The 21,311-nt window shown below is 53.3% G+C and overlaps 2 protein-coding genes across 4 annotated transcripts; both read right to left on the bottom strand.

The window, feature by feature from the left end:
• Positions 1-298: 298 nt before the first annotated feature.
• Positions 299-6,150, bottom strand: ALKBH6 (alkB homolog 6). Of its 3 annotated transcripts, none has more exons than XM_043437491.1 (7): positions 6,057-6,150; positions 5,149-5,231; positions 4,765-4,833; positions 2,858-2,918; positions 2,334-2,485; positions 2,006-2,122; positions 299-736 (listed from the first exon to the last, which is right to left on the bottom strand). In XM_043437491.1, exons 1-7 carry the CDS (start codon positions 6,079-6,081, stop codon positions 473-475), a joined length of 771 nt encoding a protein of 256 aa, XP_043293426.1. In that variant the 5' UTR covers positions 6,082-6,150; the 3' UTR covers positions 299-472. The 3 variants fall into 3 exon arrangements, with proteins under 3 accessions (XP_043293426.1, XP_043293427.1, XP_043293429.1); XM_043437492.1 differs by lacking the exon at positions 6,057-6,150 and adding an exon at positions 5,798-6,038; XM_043437494.1 differs by lacking the exons at positions 299-736; positions 6,057-6,150 and having other exon boundaries at positions 2,019-2,084; positions 5,149-5,211.
• Positions 6,151-6,547: 397 nt separating this feature from the next.
• Positions 6,548-19,820, bottom strand: CLIP3 (CAP-Gly domain containing linker protein 3). The gene is made up of 14 exons (XM_043437385.1): positions 19,660-19,820; positions 19,120-19,343; positions 15,257-15,396; positions 15,079-15,172; positions 14,715-14,876; positions 14,233-14,351; positions 13,520-13,756; positions 10,828-10,963; positions 10,583-10,711; positions 9,546-9,689; positions 9,354-9,477; positions 9,082-9,146; positions 8,639-8,711; positions 6,548-8,059 (listed from the first exon to the last, which is right to left on the bottom strand). Exons 2-14 carry the CDS (start codon positions 19,283-19,285, stop codon positions 8,005-8,007), a joined length of 1,644 nt encoding a protein of 547 aa, XP_043293320.1. The 5' UTR covers positions 19,286-19,343; positions 19,660-19,820; the 3' UTR covers positions 6,548-8,004.
• Between the last annotated feature and the right edge of the window lie 1,491 nt (positions 19,821-21,311).

The raw sequence follows: 21,311 nt of genomic DNA, 5'->3' as shown, positions 1-21,311 counted from the left end.
ATTGAGTGGTGTGGGAGTCTTTGCCAACCCCATGAACTGTGGCCTGCCAGGATCCTCTGTCCATGGGATTTCCCAGGCAAGAATACTGGAGTGGGTTGCCATTTCCTACTTTAAGGGATCTTCCCCACTCAGGGATTGAACCTGTGTCTCCTGCATTAGCAGGCGGACTCTTTATCACAGAGCCACCTGGGAAGCCCCCCTGGGAGCCCACACCATCCATCCAAGGTCGCAGACACAGCGTCCCTCAGGAACCCAAACATCTGCCCCCCGCCCCACCTCCAAATGTCCAAAACCAGAGTAAGACTTTGTTGTTGGTTTATTTGGAATGGGGCCTTTTCCTGCGGTTTCCACGCAGGTACTGGAAAATAACCCGAGAGGAGCCGCCTCTGCCCCAGAGATCCAAGGTCACAGGGCGGTAGCAGTCCAGAGCGGGAGAGAGCTCAGGAATCCGAGCGGGTCCTGGGTCCTGGGGTCACTTGCTGAGCAGGAGGCCAGCGCGCAGCACGCGGGGGACGCGGCGGATGGTCAACGAGACGCGGGTGCCGCGCACCAGGCGGGCTCCCGGCTGCGCCGAGGGGCAGGCGGCGGCGTTGGGCGGCAGGGAGTCTGCGTCGAGCGCGTCTACGCGGGCTGCCGCGATGCCGTGGAGCAGGCGCGTGTAGGCGGTGCCACGGAGCACCAGCAGGCTGCGCGGTTCAAGCAGCAGCGAGGTGGCCGGCCGGGGTGGGGGCCGGGGCTGCGGGGAGGGTTGAAGGTTAGCGGGTCCCCAGAAGTCGGCGGTGGGGGCAGACGAGAGATCAGCAGGTTTGGGGGTTCAGGGGGTTCAGGGGCGAGGGTCAGCGAGTCCCAGGGGCAAAGGCTGAGGCGCAAGTGTGCTCCTAAGGATCGAGGCTTTGGAATGAAAATCCCAAGGGCGACAGGGCCAGGGCCTGGAGGGGAGGGGCGCCGGGGAGGGAAGGGGGAGTGGTCGGCAGTCTTTTGGGAAGGAGTAGGAACTAGGCTGCAGATGGGGGTGTCTATGTATCTAAGGAATCTGCAAGGAGCTGGGACTGCGGGATCAGTGGTCCCAGTAAGCTAGGTGGAACTGGATGAAGACTTGGCTGAAGCCAGGAAGTGAGGGAGAAAGGAGCAGGTGTGGTCTAGGCAGATGTGGGGGGTCTCAGGATGCTTTGAGGACCCCAGCAGAGTGGGAGGGGCAGGCTCCATGTAGGATTGACAAAGGGAGCCTCTGGACTTCCCTGGAGGTCCCGTGGTTAACACTGTGGTTCCACTGCAGGAGATGAAGGTTCCATTCCTGGCCAGGGAGCTAAGGTCCTACATTGCAGGTGGTGTGGCCAAATAAATAGAAGTTGGTGGGTTTTTTTTAAGGGAGAACCCTAAGGAGCAGCTGTGCTCAGGGTGTCCAGGGTAGTTTCTGTGAACACTGGGGCGTCAGACACGCATCAGAGAAAGAGGTCAGGGAAATTGTCATGAGCAACCCTCACAGAAGGAAAGGGGCTTGAGCAGCGAGTCCTGGGTTGAGGTGCCAAGGTGCCAAGGAGGTGTCCTGCGTGACACATCACATTATTGGAGTGGGAGGGAGGAGGTCAGTATTGGGGTGCCTATGCAGTTGGCCACTGAGAGTCAGGGTGTCTGGGAGGATGTCAGAGACACCCCTGAGGGGATGGTGTGGGCTATCAGGGTATCAGTGTCTGTTGGAGAACTGGGGAGCCCTGCCTGCAGTACTGGAGCTCTCCCTCTAAATATGCTGAGCCAGAACATCTGTAAGATGTCAGAACAGTCACTCAACAGGTGGGGGTATTGGGGTATCTGTGAAGATCATGATTTCTAGGGCACCCTGCAGGTAGATGGGTCAGGTCTCTGGGAGGCTGTGGGTGCCCTTCATGAAGGGGCAGAGGTAGATGGGTATCAGGGCTACCTCACAGGCAGGTGGAACTGGGGTCTCTTGGAGGATATGGGAGGTCGGAGTGCCCACAAGTGGCTGGGGCAGCATCTCAGGGCCCACCTGCTCTGTCGGATCATCGTCTTCTGGCTGCCGAGGCTCGTAGAGGTCCAGCACGGTGTGAGAGCCCAAACTGATAGTGCTGACGGTCGGGTAGTACAGTGGCCCGTCCTCGTGGGGCTGAGGAGTGGGTACCAGGGCTGGACGGGGCAGGAGTCCACACCCCCCCTCCCACCCTCCGGGGTGAAAGGGGGTCTCCCCAGCTGGGGACAGGGAGGCAAATGCTTGGTCGGGCTATGTGAACTGCTTAATGAGAGTGGACGTGGGTCAACATGATGCCCTGCCCCGTGGTGGGTCCGAGGTCTGGGGGGCGGGGTGAGAGTGTGGTTACCATGATGCCCTCCCCAGGCAGATACTGGTTTACAAGGACATGGTTGGCTGGGAGACCCCCAAAAAGGCTGAGGTCAGACACTTTGTCCACGTAGCGCTGGAGCCATGGTGGCAGTCGCTCAGGAACCATCCCTCGGGGATGGGGGAGCCCACCTGGGGGAGGGTAATGGGGCACTGAGGGCACCCAACCAAGGAGCTCTGGCACCAAGGAGCCCCTGTTAGGAATATCCCAGTGGTTGGTAGCACTCTGACCTCCTCAGGGACCCCTAACTCTTTGGAGATCCCCACTCCACTCTTCAAAGCTTTCCTGCTTCTCCAAAACCTAGAGATACTCCCCAACCCATTGGGAAATTCTAATCCCTCAAGACCTCTACTGACCCCTCAGAATCCTCCTGGCCCTTGGGACCCCTTGAACCCTCAGGGACCCCCCCACCTTGGCCTCAATGTCCTGAGACTATCCAACCTGACATGCCTACCCCAGCCCACAACCCTAAATCACCTATGCTCACAGTCAGGGACACTTACCCCAGTTCTGTAACTTCCTCCCAGAGAGCTGGGTCCACTTTGGCTTTGGGGCATTGAAGACCTGGGAGATGGAAGGGGGTCAGTCCTTTTTCAAGGACCACCCTCTCTGATTCTCCCACCCAGGCCAACAAAGGGGTTTTTAACTGGGGTGGAAATGGGTCATCCCAGTGTCTGTGGGATCATTCTCTGGGACAGTGTTCCCAGGATTTTGTTGTTTGCCTTTTCCCCCTGTGGAGACCACAGGCCTCAAAGCTAACCTGTGTCTACCAGGATTGAGGAAGGGCTACACAATCAGGGTCTGAATCTACCCAGAGCTCTGGGCTGGATGGGGCTCTTTCAGCCCAGCAAACAGTCTGCACTCTACTTTTCTGATCCCTGGGCTATCTCAGGACAGTCTGAGTTCTGGAACCTCCTTGTTCCTGTTGCCTGGGGGAGAAAAGGTGCTAAACTGGGTTATTCAGTACAGTCAAGAGAATACTTTGAAAATTCTCCACGGCCAAGACCCCAGGGGTCTAGAAAGGGTTGTTTCAAAGAAGTCTAAGAAGGGGCTTCCTGGATGGTTCAGTGGCTGACTCCACACTCCCAATTCAGGGAGCCTGGGTTTGATCCCTGGTCAGGGAACTATTAATATATCCCACATGCTGCAACTAAGAACCCGCATGCCGCAACAAAGTTTGAAGATCCTTAATGCCACAACGAAGACCCAGCACAGCCAAACAAATACTAAAAAATTAAAAGTTGGACTTCCTTGGTGGTCCAGTGGCTAAGAATACACCTGCCACTGCAGGGGACATGGGTTCGACCCCTGGTTTGGGAAGATCCCACATGCCACAGGGCACCTAAACCTGTGTACACAACTACTGAGCCCACACACCCTACAGCCTGTGCTCTAAAACAAGAGGAGCCACTTCAATAAGAAACCCTTGCACCACGACAGAGGGTAGCCCCTACTTGCCGCAACTAGAGAAAGCTTGCGCACAGCAAGGAAGACCCAGAGCAGCCAAAAATTAATTAATTAATTAAAAAGCATCTTTAAAAAAATAAACCTAAGAAATCTCCTTATTTCCTTCATGGTAATGGGGCTGGGATGGGTTGTCTCAGTAGGAGAGTCTGAGCCCTCAAGCTAACTCATTCCTAGGAGTTAGTTGAGACTGCACAGGGCAAGTTCAGGCTCTATAACCAGGGCTCTGGGGCTGCAAAGGGCTATCCCAGTGCATGGATTCTGAACTTTGAAAAACTCTTCTTTCTGCAAACCTTAAGAATAGAATACAGATTATACTATCTAACACATGTGGTCTGGGCTTGATAAACTTGTTCCCAAGGCTCTGGATCTATACTGAGCTATCAGTGGAGGGAAGCATTTACTGTTAACATTCTGAGGCCTGAACTATCTCAGCACAGAAATCTGAACACTATAAATTCTTCATTCCCCAAATCTCAAGGGCCTGAACTGGGCTCTTTCAACCTGTGTTGTAACCTCCTTTTCCCTATAACAGTAGTAGGATTGGGTTGTCTTAGCACAGGCAGCCTAAACTCCATAATAACCATCACCTTTCTAGGAATCAGTTTGGGAAGTTCCCTGGTGGTCTAGTGGTTAGGATTCAGCGCTTTTATTGCTGTGACCTGGGTTCAGTCCCTGGTCGGGGAATGAGATCCTGCAAGATGTATAATTTGGCAAAAAAAAAAAAAATCAGTTTGGTTCCTCTAAGCTTCCTGGCAAAAGCTCTTTCGCCAGGCCCCAGCAGGTGATGAGAAAGAAATAGGGAAGGTGAGGGATGGGTGCTGGGTGGCACTCTCCTTTCTGCCAGGATCTTCACTGTGGCCTTGTGGGCTGTCACATGAGAGCTGGGGGTTGGAGAGGGATCTGGGAAGAGGAGAAAAACAGACCAGAAGGGTGTTGAGGTCACCTGTCGAAGCAAATACTCCTCCTCTTCCTTGGAGATGAAGTCAGGGATGTAGTAGATTACAGGTGGTGCCTAGGACAGAGAGATCCCCCTGAAGGTGTGGCCCTTTCAGCCGCAGTCTAGTGCTAGTACCCATGCGCAGCCCCTTCTCTGGAGCGTAGCTCAGGATGTCCCCAGACAGGCCAGGGCCTTAAGTCAAGGGACCAATGACTATTTGGGGGATGAGGAGGTGGGGGTGAGGCTAGGGCTGGACCCTGAGGGGAAGAATGGAGAGGGAGGGGGCAGTCCCAGTCCACAAGCCCAGGAGTTAGCCTCCCTATCCACCTCCACTCTATCTCCCGCCCTCTAGTCCCCACCTTAACCCTCTGCACCCCCAGTCCTGACAACCTGCTCCACCCTGAATGGTTCCAGGGCTGGGACCCTGGCATCCTGATCCTCCATCGACAGCAACTCCAGGTACCCGGTCAGACCTGTGGGGAGGGGAGAACATGCTGAAGTAACCAAGCCTGCCGCCCTCAGACTATGATCCAGCTTTCTGCTCTTACCATGGGCCACAGCCTCAGCTCAGACCTCTAGGGAAACTCTCTTAGTTTCTAAAACCTGTCTTCAGTATCTCAAAAGCCACTCAGTGCACATCCCTCACACTTGCCCGGACACAGTGAGCACCCAGAATACTCCCCCAAACTCCATCCATCAAAGGTCCATCAAACTACACATTTGCTTTCTCAAGCTCCCACAGAGAACAGCCTCTGACTCCATCCGCCACCTTTCCCAAGAGCTCCACCACATATCCCCCAAAGCTACACACCAGAGTCCCTTTAAACACCTTGATTTGAGACCTTATCCTAAAAATTGCCATGCCCTGACTAAGCACAGCACAGCACAGCTGTGCCTAAAAACTGCATGCCTAAAAACTGCAATCCTGGCTCTCTAACAGTGTTCAAGGTCTTCATAGATCCTCCTCCTTCCTCAAGCCCTTTCAGACGCTCCATTCTGAGCACCCTTGTGCCCCCAATCTAAGCCTCCTCAGACATACCCATTTTCAGTCTCCTCGGATCCCCCTATTCTAGACTCCCTTCAGATTTCTCTTCCGGAGCGCCCCTTCACTCCAGCACCCTTGGACCTGTGATCCTGAGTCTGACTCCTTTCACCCCCGAACCGTCTGGATCCCCCGACTCTGTCTTCTAGAACCCCACATTCTGAGCTTCCTCAGACTCTCATATGCGCTTCCCTGGGTCCCCACTCTTAGCTCTCTTGGACCGCCATCTCCACCCTCGGCCACCCCGCAAACTGACCGTCCACCAGTGACCCCTCCAACATCCAAATTCAACATCCAAATTCCCTTCCCAGCTACTTCCGCCCCCATGCCTGACGCAGGCATCCTCAGACCAATGGGAATTCTCAATGGCTCTAAGGCTCCGCCTTCCACCCAATAGGCGCTCTCACAGAGTGTCGCCCCGCCCCCTCATTCTAGTTCGGTGATAGGCTATGCCTCCTGGCCTTTGAGCCACTGGACCCTTCAGAGACCGATCTTCGTCTGGACCGACCAATCAGAGCTTCAGAACGGAACCCGTCCACACTGCGGAGCGAGCCCATAGTGGAGGGGTAGCCTTGGCGGCCCACAGGGAAAACGCGAGTGCTGGAAAGACACCCCCGCAGGTTAGGCCATCCTATATACGAGCCGTAGGGAGACGAGACTGAGGGAAGGACTTCTCTGCCATGCTTCCCCAGTAAGGGTATAAAGGCACGGCCGTTAACTCCCTAAACACCGACCCGCACACAGAAAGCCATAGAAACGTCTTTATTGAAGGGGATAGGGGTCATGCTGAGTCTGGGGACATGCAGTGAAGGGGCAGTCGTGAGCTGTTCTTGGTTTTCAGGGCCCCAGGTCTGCCCTGGACACCCTGGGCCTTCAGGGTCTCCGTCGGCTTTTGCTGGTCTGTCCAGGGTGCGCTGAGGTCCTCCAGGGCCAGTAACTTAGATTTGGCGTTTTGGACCTGTGACCAGAAGGTAGATTGAAATGGGGGCTCCAGGATTTGGGATCCCCTCAAGGCCTCGATGCTCCTCGTCTATTAGAGAGGGAAGCTTGAGGATTTGGGGTTCCCTTGGGACTGGGGCTCTTGGAATTTGGGTTTCTTGAGATCCATGGACTCGGGGCATTGAAGTCCTCTGGTTTCCAGGGATTAGAATTTCTGTTTGGGGTCTCCTGGTGCCTAGGATGCATATCCTGACTACAGTCTCCTCCATCTCAGGCATAGGGACTTCCATGGTTGAAGGTTTCCTGGGGGCTTGGAATCAGATTTTTAAAGTTTGGGATTCCCTGGGGATTTGGGGTTCCATGATTTGGGGGTCCTGGGAGTTAGGGTTTGGAGCTTTCCTAGGGGCTGTCAGAATTAGGGGCAGAGGGAAGTTTGGGACATGTACTCTGGGGGTTGGGATCCTGAGTCCCAGAATGGGGCCTCCAAATTTTGGGGTCCCCCAAAGGGGGAAATCATTACTTAAAAAATAGAGAATTTTCTGGGAGCCTGGCCAGCACAGGTGCTGTGGGCCACATGGGGTGGGCTTCATACAAGGCACTGGGGGTTTCTTGAGGGTGCAGAGGATAGGAAGACTTGGGGGTCCTGTAATTAGCACTTCCAGGACTGTTTTGGCATCTGTAAATTGGGGGTGACAGTGGGCTGGTTAATGTGGGTCTCTTCTTGAGGGGTAAGAGTAGAGGCTTTTGTTAATGGAGGGAGTCTCTGATTGCAGTCTAAGGGTTTTGGGGTGACCATGGGAGTCACAACATCTTGACAGGATTGATATTAAATGTGGGTCTGTTATTCTTCTCTGGAGATGTTTCTTTCAAGGGGGTTTGATGCTGGGAGGGTCTTTGTTAATAGGGAATGGTTTTGCTCCAGTGACTAGTGACTCAGGAATGTTCTACTGTGGAGCATTATGTAGAGAAGTCACCATCATTTGGGGTGAGATGGAAATCTGTTAATTGGGGGGTCTGATCTGAGGGGTGGGACTAGCCTGAAGGTACTACACTCAGGGAATCTCTTTCTGGGTAACATAGGGTCTGTATTTGGGGGGTCATCATGGGGGAATCTGTTAATAGGGCCTCAGTGATCGAGGGCTGGCTAATGGGGGTCTCTATTCTGGATGTGTTACTGGGAATCTCTATCTCAGGGTGACTTGGGGGCTCTTTGTGTCAGGAGACGCTAGAGGGGGCTCTGTGTCTCTGTCGGATGTCCAGAGCCTCTAAGACTGCATCTCCGCCCTCAGCATCCAAGGAAACCAGCAGCAGAAGAGCAACCTGGGGAAAAGAACTGTGTCACACCCCAGTGCAGGGTGCGGGAGCATCTGGACCCATCCCCACCCAGCTCCTCCCCAAGGGTCTGGGATTTGGCCTTTCTGGGTTCTGCCTCCACCTCTCTGGCTTTCTCAGGCTCCTCTGGAGCAGAGGGTGTTCTGTCTCCCTTGTTTTTGTTCAGTCGCTAGTTGTGTCTGACTCTTTGCAACCCCATGGACTGTAGCCCACTCCTCTGTCCATGGGATTTCCCAGGCAAGAATATTGGAGTGCATTGCTATTTCTTTCTCCAGGGATCTTTCTGACCCAGGGACTGAACCCCTGTCTCTTGCTTGGCAGGCAGATTCTTTACCACTGAGCCACCAGGGAAGGTCTTACCTGCCTCTTAAAAATTGAATTCACCAGAATTCATGGTGGGGCCTCACTCTCTAAAGACTGTTTCCAGTTAAGCTAACTTAAGTCCTAAGTTTTCCTAACCTCTATTTCCAGCCCCAACCAGAACTCCAGACCCCTCTGTCCAGTGGCCTGGTGGATGCCTTTCCCCGAATTTTCCCACAGGAAAGGGGACCAAGGGTTGCTACGCACCTGGAGATGGAGTTCTCTGATGCGATGTCCTTTGGGGTCCGGACTGTTGTGAAAGTGCGTTTGGGCTGCGTCACTGAAGAGAAGGGCAAGGTCTCAGGTGATGGGATGACAGACTCACCTCTGTCCTCGATATCCACCCAGACTCTTTGTCATTAATATTTATCTACATCCCAAATATCCTACACTCCCAACAGCCATCTGGACTCTCTTGTCAATAATATTCCCTGTGTCCTCTGAGACCTACCCATGTCCCCAGTGCCTGCTCAGAGCCTTGTTAACATCCTCTTCTCCATAACACCCACCCTTTTGGGGGTCTGAATCATCATTTTCCTGGATCCCCAATTAAATACTGGAGATTCTGTCACCAGCATATACCTAAGGACCCATGACCTTACTGCCTACTCCCAAACCACATTCCTCCTCACACCCAGCCCGCAACTCACTTGTCACTTGATGCACTTTTTTGGCTCCGACATTGTCCCCAGGAGGGTCAGTGGATCCACCAATCCTAGGGAGACATGAGAAGTGGGAGGAGTCAGAGCCACAAGAGGCCAGGGTCTGGCAGGAGCTGAGCCGCAGGAGGCCTACAAGGAAAGTGCTAGGGTATGGGGGTGGGTGTCCACTCTGTCCTCCTGGTCCAAGAGGAGGAGACATCTAAGGCGGGTATCAGGGCTCTGGGTAGTACCCTGGGTGATGATCAGAGTCTGGGGCTCACCTCTGAATTCGAGATGCTGGTGCAAAGACGCCATGCTTCGGTGGGCAGGTGAAGTACCGGACACCGAAGACAGAGCCGTCGTGCTTGCCAGTGGGCTGGTCTAGCTCGATGCCATACCAGTACCCTGCAACAGGAGGGTGTCAGGATGCCTTGAGGCCCTGTCTGCCCCCCAGCCCAGATAGTGATCCTCACCTGGGGCGAAGTCTGTCTTCCCATAGAAGCGCACAATCCCTTGCTTCTGGCCAGCGACAAGGACTTGGTCTCCAACCTCAGCCTTGGCTCCTTCGCGTTGCTGCAGGCTGCCCAGAGACGGGGATGATGAGGGCTTCTTTTTACCTGGGAGTGGAGGGGAACAAGGGGTGAGGGTGAGACCTCCAGACACCAGCCCAGGGGATGCTGTGCCACCTGGAAAGCCACAAGGTAGGAACTCTGTCCGGGCTCAAATGAGATGAACTGCAGAGCCTTTCTCTGAAATAGGAGTGGGGGGTTGGGGAGCTTGAAAGAAGACAACCCCAGCTGTCAGAGAACTGGGGTTGGGAGCTTTAGGCGTGAGAGAGAAAAGTGAGTCAAGAACCTAGAGAACCCCAAAACTCTTTCTCAGAGTTAAGGATACGGAGGCCAAAGGAAAATCTGAGTGTCAAAAGTCAGAAATTATCCTTTTAAAATGAAGGAGAGGGGGAACTTCCCTGGTGGTACAGTGGCTAAGACTCCACACTCCCAATGCAGGGGGCCCACATTTAATCCCTGGTCAGGGAACTAGATTCTGCATGCCATAACTAAAGATCCCGCATGCTACAAGAAAGACGGACGATCCCATGTGCTACAACTAACACCCAGCACAGCAAATAAATAAGCAAATAAAGAAATATTTTTAAAATAAAAATATGAAGAAGGGAAAATAAATAAAATGAAGGAGGGAGTTGGGTCTGAGGATAAATCAAGTCACTAAAGCCAGGAACCCCACAGAGTCTTCCCTAAAACTGGGAGAAAGCCTTTGGGTCTAAGGGGAAGCTAAGTCACAGGGGGCAGGGAATACATACAGGTCCTTCCAAGAACTGGGTGGGACCAGTACTGAATCAAAGGAGAAACTCAGGTACAAAAGTCAGGGACTCAGAGTTTGTCCTCTAAAATGGGAGTTTGGGCCTGAGGAAAAACTGAGTCACAGAAGCTGGGCTACCCACAGAATATCCTCAAGACTGGCTCCTGTCACCCCACGGGCTCCACCTGACCTTTGTGTTCCCTGCGGCCCTTGCCAGTGACACGGGAGAAGTCCATTCGGGGAGTCCGAGGTGTGGAGGTGACGGATGAAGGAGGTGCGTCCACTGCCTTGGAGATCTTGGACACAGAGGCAAAAAGACCTGGGGGGACAGAGCCTGGGCTGGGAGTTGTCCAAGCCTCTGCCCCCTGCCCCATCATCACCCCTGACCCCACCAGTCAGCAGCATCACTACTGAATGGACCCCAGTGGGACTGACCCTGCTTGGGAGGGCAGATGAAGTACCGGACGCCCCCAACACTGCCGTCATTCTTGCCCTCGGGTTCATCCAGCTCCACGCCCACCCACTGGCCACTGGCGAATTCCGTGGTCCCGCAGAACCGCAGCGTGCCCGTCTGGAGAAAACAAGGGAGGATATGTCTTGGGTGGGCCTTGGGAGGCCATAATAAGATCACTGGCACGGGGAATTCCCTGGTGGTCCAGTGGTTAAGAGTCAGCACTTTCACTGCTGAGGGCTCAGTGAACTCCAGGGCTCCAGTCCCTGGAGATCTTGCAAGCTGCATAGAGTGGCCGAAAAAAAAAAAAAATCACTGGCACACAAGCAGCATGGTGGAGTGTATGAGGGAGCCCCAGGCTCAAATCTCAGCATCTCAGCTTGGACATCACCATTCACTGGCTATGTGACTTAACTATACTGTGCCTCAGTGTCCTCATCTGCGAAATGGGAGCAGAAATTGCACCCACCTTACAGGATTGTTACAGAGCTGCCCTGTCCAATGTACTAAATAGCCACTAGCCACATAATGACAATTTAACTGAAATCAGGACCTCCCCCATGGTCCAGTGGTTAACATTCCATGCTTCCACTGTAAGGGCTATGGGTTTGATCCCTGGTCAGGAAAGTTCCACATTCTGAGTAAAGTGACCAAAAAAAAAAACTAAAATTAAAATATTTCCCCAATTGCAGTAGCCACATTCCAAGTTCTTAAAACCACATGTGGCTTGTGGCTACTTCACTGGACTATAAATACACAGAACATTTTCAATCTCACAAAGTCTACTGGACATGAGTGCTACAGAGACAGAAAAGCCCCCAGTACAGGGCTTGGTGCTGAGTAAGGGATCATTAAGTGTTGACTATTAGTATACCGTCACTTTCATAAAGGGACTGCATGGGCCTCAGTGTCACCTGTAAAATGAGGATAACAGTCCACCTCAGAGGCTGGTTATCTGGTGGAAACATTTTCAATACATGTGACATTGCTTAGCTGCAGTGAATGTGGTTATTGTATCATTTGTGTGAGGTTCCTTCACTGCTCTAAGCCTCAGTTCCTTGTCTATAAAATGGGCTAAATAATAGTGCCTCCTTTGGAGAGCTGGTGTGGGGATCAGAACAATGGCTGGCACACAAAGAGCACTTGGTGTACACCAAGCCCTGTTCTAAGGGCTTTACTCATTTTAACTAATTTAAACCTGGAAAAGAATCTAAAAGAGAATGGATATGTGTGTATGTGTAACTGATTCACTTTGCTGTACAATGAAGCAAACTAACACAATATTGTAAAATACAAATTCATTTTTAAAATAAACCTCATACAACCCCTTGAAACGGGTATTATTAGTTTCATTTTACAGATGAAGAAACTGATGCCCAGAGAGGTGAAATCACTGGCCCCACAGCTGGCAAGGGGCAAAGCTGAGATGTGCTTGAGCACATCTTAAGCCTGATTTTGTAACCACTGTGCTATGCTGCTTCTCTCCAGGCAGAGACTGTTATTACATGTCTCCAGACAAAGGTTTCACCACCCTGGATTTCTTACAGTCTTCTATGTTGTAAAATGGAGAGTCAACCCCTCCTGCTTTCAAAACTGGCACATTGATTTGATTAGATCATGTATAAGAACTTTCCAAAGGGGGCTGATGCATGCAAAACTCTTGATTAGGAAACAAAGTGTGACTTTATGGCTTCTCACTGTACAAAAAAACAAAATTAAAAGTCACTGCAGTGGCCTGCAGCTCTAGTGTGATCCAGCCCCTGCTAACCTTGCCACTTCACTCTGCCTAGGTAACTCCCCTCCATGCACACTCCTCTGAGCCTTTGTACCTGTGGTTTCCTTTGTCTTGTATTTTTGCAAGGTGAGCTCCTTCCCATCTCAGCCTATATATCACCTCCTCAGAGACGCCTTCTCAGAAGACCCTAGCTAAAACCACCTCTGCCCTCGGCCAGGGTTAATTTATTAAATGTTTTCAAAGCCCTTGCTACTGGAAATTATCTTAACTGTGAGTTGACTTTATTGACTGGCTCTTATTCAATAGAAATGGAGTTCTATGAGAGCAAGGCTGAGGCTGACACAGGTCTTTACCCCCAAGGACAGGCTGGGTCCAGCATGGAGTCTGAAGAACATCAGGTAAATGAATTCAATTTGGAATGCCTGGATGAATGAAGATGTTCTCTGTCCTCTGGGACTTTATCCCTGCTCCCTCTCCCTAAGAACCCCCTTTCTCCTTTTCTTCTCCTGGCTCACTCCTCCACATCTTCAAGTGGGTGCAGTCCCCATCACACCCTGATCTCTCTGATCAGTACTTTTTTCCCAAGCAAAGGAGTGATCACTCTGGGAACACAGGTAGCCCCTGAATGGGGACCACAAGGCCCAGGGGGACCCAAATGGGGCCGACCTATGCTGATCACTCTGCCTGTGCTTCCTCATGAGAGCCACAACTGCTCTGGGCTGTCACTGTCAGGAGATGGAACTGTTGTCCCCCTTGGACTAAGAGCTCAGCCCAGGGTGGGGCAAAATGGGAGGCACTAGCAGAACAACTGTTGGATGAAATAAACACTGTGTGCATGCCTGGGAGGGTGGACAGACAAGAGGGGGCGAGTCTGGACTCTGCCCAAGGCCCCAGCTTTGAGCACTGAGTCCTGCCCTCCCATCCCTGCTCCAGTTCCTGACCTTCTGGCCATCCAGTAGCACGCGGTCTCCCAGGCGCAGGCCCAGTGCGCTGAGCATGAGATTGCCTGGGACGTTGTCATAGTTGGGTAGTGTGACCTTGGGGAGGGCGCAGGAGAGCGGCACGGCCTCCTCCAGCAGTGTCCTCAGCTCCTTGGCCACCAGTGCCGCCTCTGCCTTGTCCAGGGACATGTCCATGGGGTCTGGGACCACCTCTGCTGGCACTTGTCCCTTTCGGTTCTGTGGACCAACAGGAGAAAACTCAGTGGCAGTAGGCTGCCCTCCCACTGAGGCCACGCCTCCAGAGACCCTTGGTCAAGGTGAAGCAAGGTCATGCCCTGGGCCAACATGGCAACAGGAAGGGATGGGGCATTAAGGTTCAGGCCACAGTCCCCAGGGAAGTCCACCCCTGAGACCTCAGCCTGGGGATGTCAAGTATGGAGCCAACGGGGAATGAAGGTCCCACTTCAGTGCTGTAGGTCATGCCTTCAGGGCCAAGACCCCAAGCGCAGAAATGGGGCCATGGAAGGACAAACACAGAAAATGGGCTCCTGTGGTACCAGGTCAAGGGTCCAACTGGGCCAATGGGGAATGAGAGCTTCAAGAAAGGCAAGTGGTCCTGCCCCCCTCCCATCCTCTGTAGAGGCCTGCTGGCTGGAAAGGGATTGGGAAGGAAGGAAAAGGAAGGTAACAGGACTGGGCCAGGGTGGCAGTACCCGAAGCGCCGGGTTGGCACCGTGTTCCAGCAAACACTTGGCCGCGCCCAGGCACAGGTTGGAGGCAGCGATGTGCAGGGCTGAGCCGTGGTTGAAGTCACTGCACGTGGAGTTCACCACTGGGAAGAGGGTGAGAGGAGGGCTCCGGGTGAGCGCCCTCGGCACCGCCTTCCAGTCTCCGGAAGTCCATCTCTCCATCTCTCTCTTAACCCGCAGGCTTCTGTGCCTCCCGCAGCCTCGGACAGAGCCCCGCCCCTCCTCGGCCACACCCTTCCCGACTAGCTCCTGCCAGGTCCCAGCGGCGTTAAGGACCACTGAGCCCCATATCCCTCACCTCCCGCCTCCCATCCTGCCCTCCCAAGCCAGGCCCATTAATCGTCTTCCCACCCTTCTTCACTACCTACTGAGCACCCTCCTCCTGCTTCCAGACCTCCTTCCTCGTCTGGGTCCTACCCGCTCCCAGCCCGGCCCCTCCTCCTCACCTCGCGGCCGCGCACCCTTCAGCAGCACGCGCACGAGATCGGGCACGTCGAAATAGGCGGCGTAGTGAAGCGCGTTCATGTTAGTCCAGCGGCTACGCAGGGTCACGTCTGCGCCCAGAGCCAGCAACTGCTGCGAGAGGCGCACCGCCGCCGCGGGGTCCCCTGCGCAACAGCCCAGGTCAGCTCGGGTCCCCTCCTCCAGAGAGTGGGGCCAGAGCCATGGGGCAGGCCCTGGGCCTCAGGGACTGCACTTTGGGATCCTAGGCTGTGGGCTCAGGATGGAGGTCGGAGGGCTGGAGTTCTGAGAGTGTCGGGCGTGGGAGCCTAGGTTTGGGGGTTCATGGTTGGGGGCTAGGACCCTCACCGACTCCGTGGGCCCCAGCCTTGCACGCATAATGGAGCAGTGTCATGTCGGTCAGCCCATCACGGTCATTCACATGGCAGCCTCGCCGCAGAATCTGAGAGTACCGGGGACCAGGGAGGGTTACCCAAACATGTGAGAGACCCCTTCCTCTCCTCCCTCGCTTCACCAGTGTCCTTACCTCATTGCCAATGACGTCGATCTTGTGTTGGACTTGGGGCACCCATTGACGCACGATGGCGAACAGTTCGGGGATGGTGGTCTGGGGGTCAAACAGAATCTCCTGGCAGGCAGGGTCGTTGGGGTCGAAGAAGGTGAAGGCTGGGGTGGTGAGAGGTCCAAGGTCACCCCCAGGCAACCTGACCCCTCCTCCTTCCACCCTGAGATAGAGGAGCTCTAGGTCTTTGTCTTTAAGACCTTCTAAGGCAGGGTCTCACACTGGTGGCCTGTGGGCCCTGGGCATTTTCTGTGTGGCCAGCATGAGGTTTCAAAATGAAAAGGTTTCACATAAAAATTAGGATGTCCTCTGTGTTTTGAAAAATTAAAGATCAGGCAATTCGTGTATAACAGCCAACTCTACCTCATGAAACAAGAGTGTGACAAGGAGTCTGCATGCCCAAAGGGATTGCTACTGTTCTGCCCCATGGTTCCCTGCCAGTCTGGGCACTATTAGGCCGAATCTCCAGAGTAAAGAAAAAAATTTTTAATATTGATTTATTTATTTGGCTGCACCGGGTCTTCACTGCAGCATGTGGGATCTTTGTTGTAGCAGGCAGTGTCTAGATCTAGTTCTCTGACCAAGGATCGAACCCAGGCACCCAGCATTGGGAGCATAAAGTCTTAATCACTGGATGACTAGGGAAGTCCCAGAGTAAAGAAAAGTTAAAAGCCCGAAATCAGTTTTTAAGAAAAATCTCCCCAATTTTTCAGCTACGGTGCAGTCCACATAAAATGTATCCACGGGCAGGATCCAACCTGTGGCCAGCCAGGGAGAAACCCAGAGGAACTTCCATCTCGCTGCTTTAGACTCTGAGGATTGCCCGCTAGTAACGTTCAGCACCCAGCACAGGGCTGGCGCGCGGTGGGAACTCAGTGCCTGTTGAATGGATGAGCAGATGAATGACCAGCTGATACAGAGCCCAGGGGAGTACCGTATAGTCTCCAGCAGGCAGCCTGTATACTCCTTTAAAACCCCAGCCCTTCTTGGCTGAGATCCCTGCCCTGGCTCCCATCACACTCACTCTGGCCCACAGGCCCTGCACCACCTGGCCTTGTCTGTTCTTTGCTCTCTCCCCCTCACTCGTTCCCCTCCAGTCACACTGGCCTCCTTCCACCCTTTCAATTTGCCAGGCAAATTGCTGTCTCAGGACTTTGTGCTTGCTGTTTTTCTGGCCAGGGCCAGTCTTCCCTCAGATCTTTTTAAGGCTCCAGAGAGGCCTCCCCAGACCGTCCTGGCTAAGTGAGCACCTCTGCCCTTCTCCATCTCTTGCCCCACCCCACCCCCTTTTTTTTTAATTTGGCTGCAAGGCAGGGCACCTGGGATCTTAGTTCCCCAACCAGGGGTCGAAGCCACACCCCCTTCATTGGAAGCATGGAGTCTTAACCATTGAGCTGCCAGGGAAGTCCCTCTTGCCTTTTGAATACCACTACTTGGGTACTTCCCCAGCCATCTGCTGGTTAAGACTGCAGAGACCCAGGTTCAATCCCTGGTCAAGGAACTAAGATCCTGCATGCCTCATGATGTGGCAAAAAAAAACCAAAAACCACCCACTACTTGTTTATTCCTCCCTCCCTCCTCTTTTCCTCTCTTTCTCTTCTTCCCTCTTTTTCTTCTCTCTCTCTTTCTCACTTGTCCCCCTCACTAGGACATTTCTATTCTTCCTTATCCCCAAGGCCCTGGCATCCAGGAGATGCTCAGTCTCTGCTGAATTAATGTACACATTTAATAAACACATACATGAGTTTCTCTTGGAGTCCACCTTAGCCCTCTCTCTGGCCTCAACCACATTTTTCAGATTCCTTCACCTTCTGTGACCAAACCCTCCTTGTTTTACAAGCAACAGGGTTCCTGGGGGTGGGGAACAGACACCCTAGGCTCTTTGACATCCCAGCAGGCCACAGGCCACAGCCACATTTCCAAAGGAAATTTTCCAGTTTTCCGGAATGGATACCCCACCCTGGACACCCAGACAATGTTATTTTTCCATCAGACTGAGGGCAACCTGTAGCCTCTCTGATCCCTCTAGTGAGTGACACAGAGGCCATCCCACTTGCCCTATCCTGCTGGTGCCTACTCTCTGAACTTGGAACCTAGCTGAACGTACAGCTACTGAGGATTCCCAGCCAACATCCAAAAGCCTCCTCCTATACCCAGTTCTGGCTGAGCTCCACTCTGTCTATGCAGTAACCAGAGGGAGCTTTTAAAAATATAAATCAGACCTGCCACTCCCCTGCTTTTAAATACACATGCCCCCGCCCCCAACTGCTCTCCCCGCCATCACATTTAGAATATACCCGAAGTCCTCACAGTAGCCTTGAAGGCCCTTCCCAGATCTAGCCCTTGCCAACCTCTCACTTCAACTCTGATCTAACTGCAGCACCATGATTTTCTTTTTGTTCCAAGCTCAGTCCTGCCTCAGGGCTTTTGCAACTTGCTGGTTACAGCCTGGAACTCTCTTTTTCCAGCTCTCCTATGGTTGATTCCTCCTCTTGCTCAGTTGTTGTTTAGTCACTAAGTCGCGTCCCAACTCTGTGACCCTGTGGACTGTAGCCCACCAGGCTCCTCTGTCCATGGGGTTTCCCAGGCAAGAATCCTGGGGTGAGTGAGTGAGTGAGAGTCGCTCAGTCGTGTCTGAGTCTTTGCGACCCCAGGGACTGGAGCCCACCAGGCTCCTCTGTCCATGGAATTCTCCAGGTAAGAATACTGGAGTGGGCTGCCATTTCCTTCTCCAGGAGATCTCCCTGACCCAGGGATTGAACCCACATCTCCTAATTGGCAGGTGGATTCTTTACCACTGAGCCACCAGGGAAGCCCCCCTCATGCTCAGGGTTTCCACCTAAATGCTTCCTCGTCAGAAAGACCCATCCTGACTGCTCTATCTCAAGGTGCTGCCCCCTAGCCATTCTCTATTATTACATCTCCATCTTTTATTTCTTTCACAGCATTCACGCCAATCTGAACTTATCTGATTTTTTTTTTCCTGACCATGCCTCATGGCATGTGAGAGTTACCAGACCGGGGATCGAACTCATGCCCTCTGAAGTAGAAGTGCCAAGTCCTAACCACTGGACCCCCAGGGAAGCCCCTGAACTTGTCTGATTTGTATATCTGTTACTTGTTTAGTCTTGCCTTCTCTCCTGAGAGCGGAGATCATGCCTGGACTGCTCACCGTTAAATCTTCACCTCCCAGCACGAGGCTTGTCACCGAGTATAGTACTGCTGAATGAGTAGACACTTTCTATTTCTCTAAGAGGCCACCTCCCTCTCAGCTCCACAGCTTCCTACCTCAGGACCTTCACTCCTGTGGTCACCTCTCCTGGGAGCCCCTTCCCCTTGTTAACCCTCAATCCATCCTTGGGTCTCCCTTGAATGTTATTTCTTCAGGAAAACTGTATCTTAAAAGGCTCTTGCAGATTCCTCTTCTTGGCAAACACAATTCTCATCATGTCTTTAATTATGTACTTGTATTTTTGTACTTATCTGTGTGCCCATTATTGAGGCCTGTGAATTTTCTTAGGCAAAGACTAGATCTGTCTGCCCCCACCTCCTAGGTCCATAGCAGGCTTTCCAAACATGCTTGTTGAATGACTAAAGGACTGAATGATGTGTCATGAATCAAATATTAGGATTATCCCAATTCCATTCTTCAGTGGGTGAATGAATGAATGAATGAAGGGGGGTGGGGATGCAAGGGCCATGACTTCTCCAGACCACCTTCAAATCCTCGGGAGTCCTCCCACCATCTCCATCAGCGGAGATTTCAGCCAGACCTCCCTGGCCACCCAAGGCTCCAGGCCATATTGCAGGATGGGGAGGGGGATTACCGTAGTCCTTGGGGAGGGGAGCTGGTGCCGAGGGGTGCACAACAGGCTTCTGCCGGCGCTCCTGGGTGGGGCTGGGGGGCTCTGGGACAGGCTCATCCTCCTCCTCCTCTTCTTCTTCCTCCGCCCTGAGCGGCGGGGCCATGGGGGCAGGATCTGTCTTAGTCATGGTCCTCGGTGGCCCTCGGGGGGCAGGTACAGAGTTGGGGGTGGGCTTCAGGCAAATCCTGGGGGCAGAGGTAAACTAGAGAGGGTGCTCCACAGTCTCCAGAATCTGAGCCCCCCAAACACTCCCAGGGCTCCGGATGGCTCTCACGCCCCCAGCACTGGATTTTGGGCAACCATAGAGGTGTCAGTCACCCATCAGAGGACCCTGGTTTGTGGGCCTACGGTCTACCATTTCCCCCAGGCCAGTCCCCCATTCTTCTCCTACCGCGTCAGGCCCCTCAGTCTAGGCCGCCCCCTCCCCGGGTTTGTTTATCTCAGGATGCAGGATGCTTTTCCCCTCCCCTTCTCCGCGGGCCTCCCCTCTACCCGTCTTACCTCGAGTGGATGGGGCTGAAGACCCAAGCTGAAACCAGGGAAACTGGAGTAATGGGGTGTCAATGTCTGGAGAAGTGATGGGGGAGAAGGAGACAGAGAGAAGGGGATGAGGCCCAGACGCCGATGGGGGGGATGGGGGTGGAGAGGGAGGGGCGCTGACGGCGCATGCGCCGTGTCACCCCCAACCAGGCGCGGGGGCGGAGACAGCGCGAGGCTGTTTGCATTGATGAAAAGGCTGCAGGCAGCGATGGGAAGGGAAGAGACGCCGAGGATGGGAAGAAGAAATGGCCACCAAGAAAATGTGAGGCTTGGAGACAGAAGGAGAGCGATGAAGCAATTGTTCAGTCGTTGAGTCCTGGGAAAACGGGCACAGTCCTTCCCGCTGTGATAGCGCCTTCCCCGCAGGCCTGCAAACCAGGCCAATTAGGGCGGGGGTCTCTGTGGTGTTTTCTCTCTCTGACGTGTCAGACTTGACCTCTTCTCCATGTTCGCCCTAGACAAGTGATGTCTCAGAGGGATGGTTTTGTAGAGACTCCTATAGTCATTGTTATGGTAATTGTCAGAGTGCTCGCCCAGCACTTACCAGACCCGGAGAAGTTAAGCCACTTGTCCAAGGGCATAGAGCAAGTAGGTAAAATGGAGCTAAGACTTGAATCCAAGTAGCCCGGCTTAATCACCATGCTACCTTACTTTGGCACTGTAGGGTACACATCTGCCAATAGACCCCTCCCCAGAAAGGCCTCCAGGAGCCAGCCCAGGATGGCTCCATCACAGTGGCTTGCCTGTCACACCTGACTGGGGCCTGCCCTGTCCACTCTGATCTCAACAGAACTGGCTGACTTTGCCTTCCACCCCTCATCCTTCTAATGGGCCAGCCCAGTAGCTCCATTCAAGGTATTTCCAAGGTATTTCATCCCTCACCCTCATCCCAGGCCCTGGCCCTGGTCCATCCTTCATCCTCTCCCACCTGGACTATGGCAGCAGCCTCTTCCCTGTTCTCCCTACTCCCCCTAACACCGCAAGATGCTGCCACAGGGACCTCTTGATACCTATCACATCAGGACCTTCCTGAAGGCATCTGCTTACTGCACCTCACCCCAGATAAAAGTCAGTGTCTCAACCACAGCCCACAAGTCCCATCCTCTCGCCAATCTCACCTCCTCTCACTCTCCCCATCACTCACTCCACTCTAACCACACTGGCCTCCTTGTCCCTCTTCACCCCTGGACCTTCGCACTAGCTGTTCCTTCTGCCTGGAATGCCTCTCCCCCAAATACCTGATCTCCTTTCTCCTCTCTTTTAGGCTTTCACTTATTGGTTCTTTTTCAATGAGACCTTTTCGGCTTTATCTAATGTTGCCTCCCAACCCCGCCCTCCTTACACACAAACTCACTCCCATCCCTGCTTCACCATAGCAACACTGCCCTCCTCCAGCTTACACCTTAGATGATGCTGTGAGAACAGGGGCTGTTCTCCCTGGAACATCCAGTCTGCATGCCTTCCAGGCCAGCTTCTTTTCATCATCCAGGTCTCTGCTCAAACACTGTCTCCTTAGAGAATCTTCCCTCCCTCCCTCTGTCCACAACCACCCTCCCACCCGCCACTCGCCTCACTGCAGCCATTACATTTTCATTCAGTCTTTATAGCACTTA

This window comes from Cervus canadensis, chromosome 18, assembly GCF_019320065.1.
Source record: "Cervus canadensis isolate Bull #8, Minnesota chromosome 18, ASM1932006v1, whole genome shotgun sequence".
NCBI lineage: Eukaryota > Metazoa > Chordata > Mammalia > Artiodactyla > Cervidae > Cervus > Cervus canadensis.
This window is presented reverse-complemented; position numbering and strand designations above follow the sequence as displayed.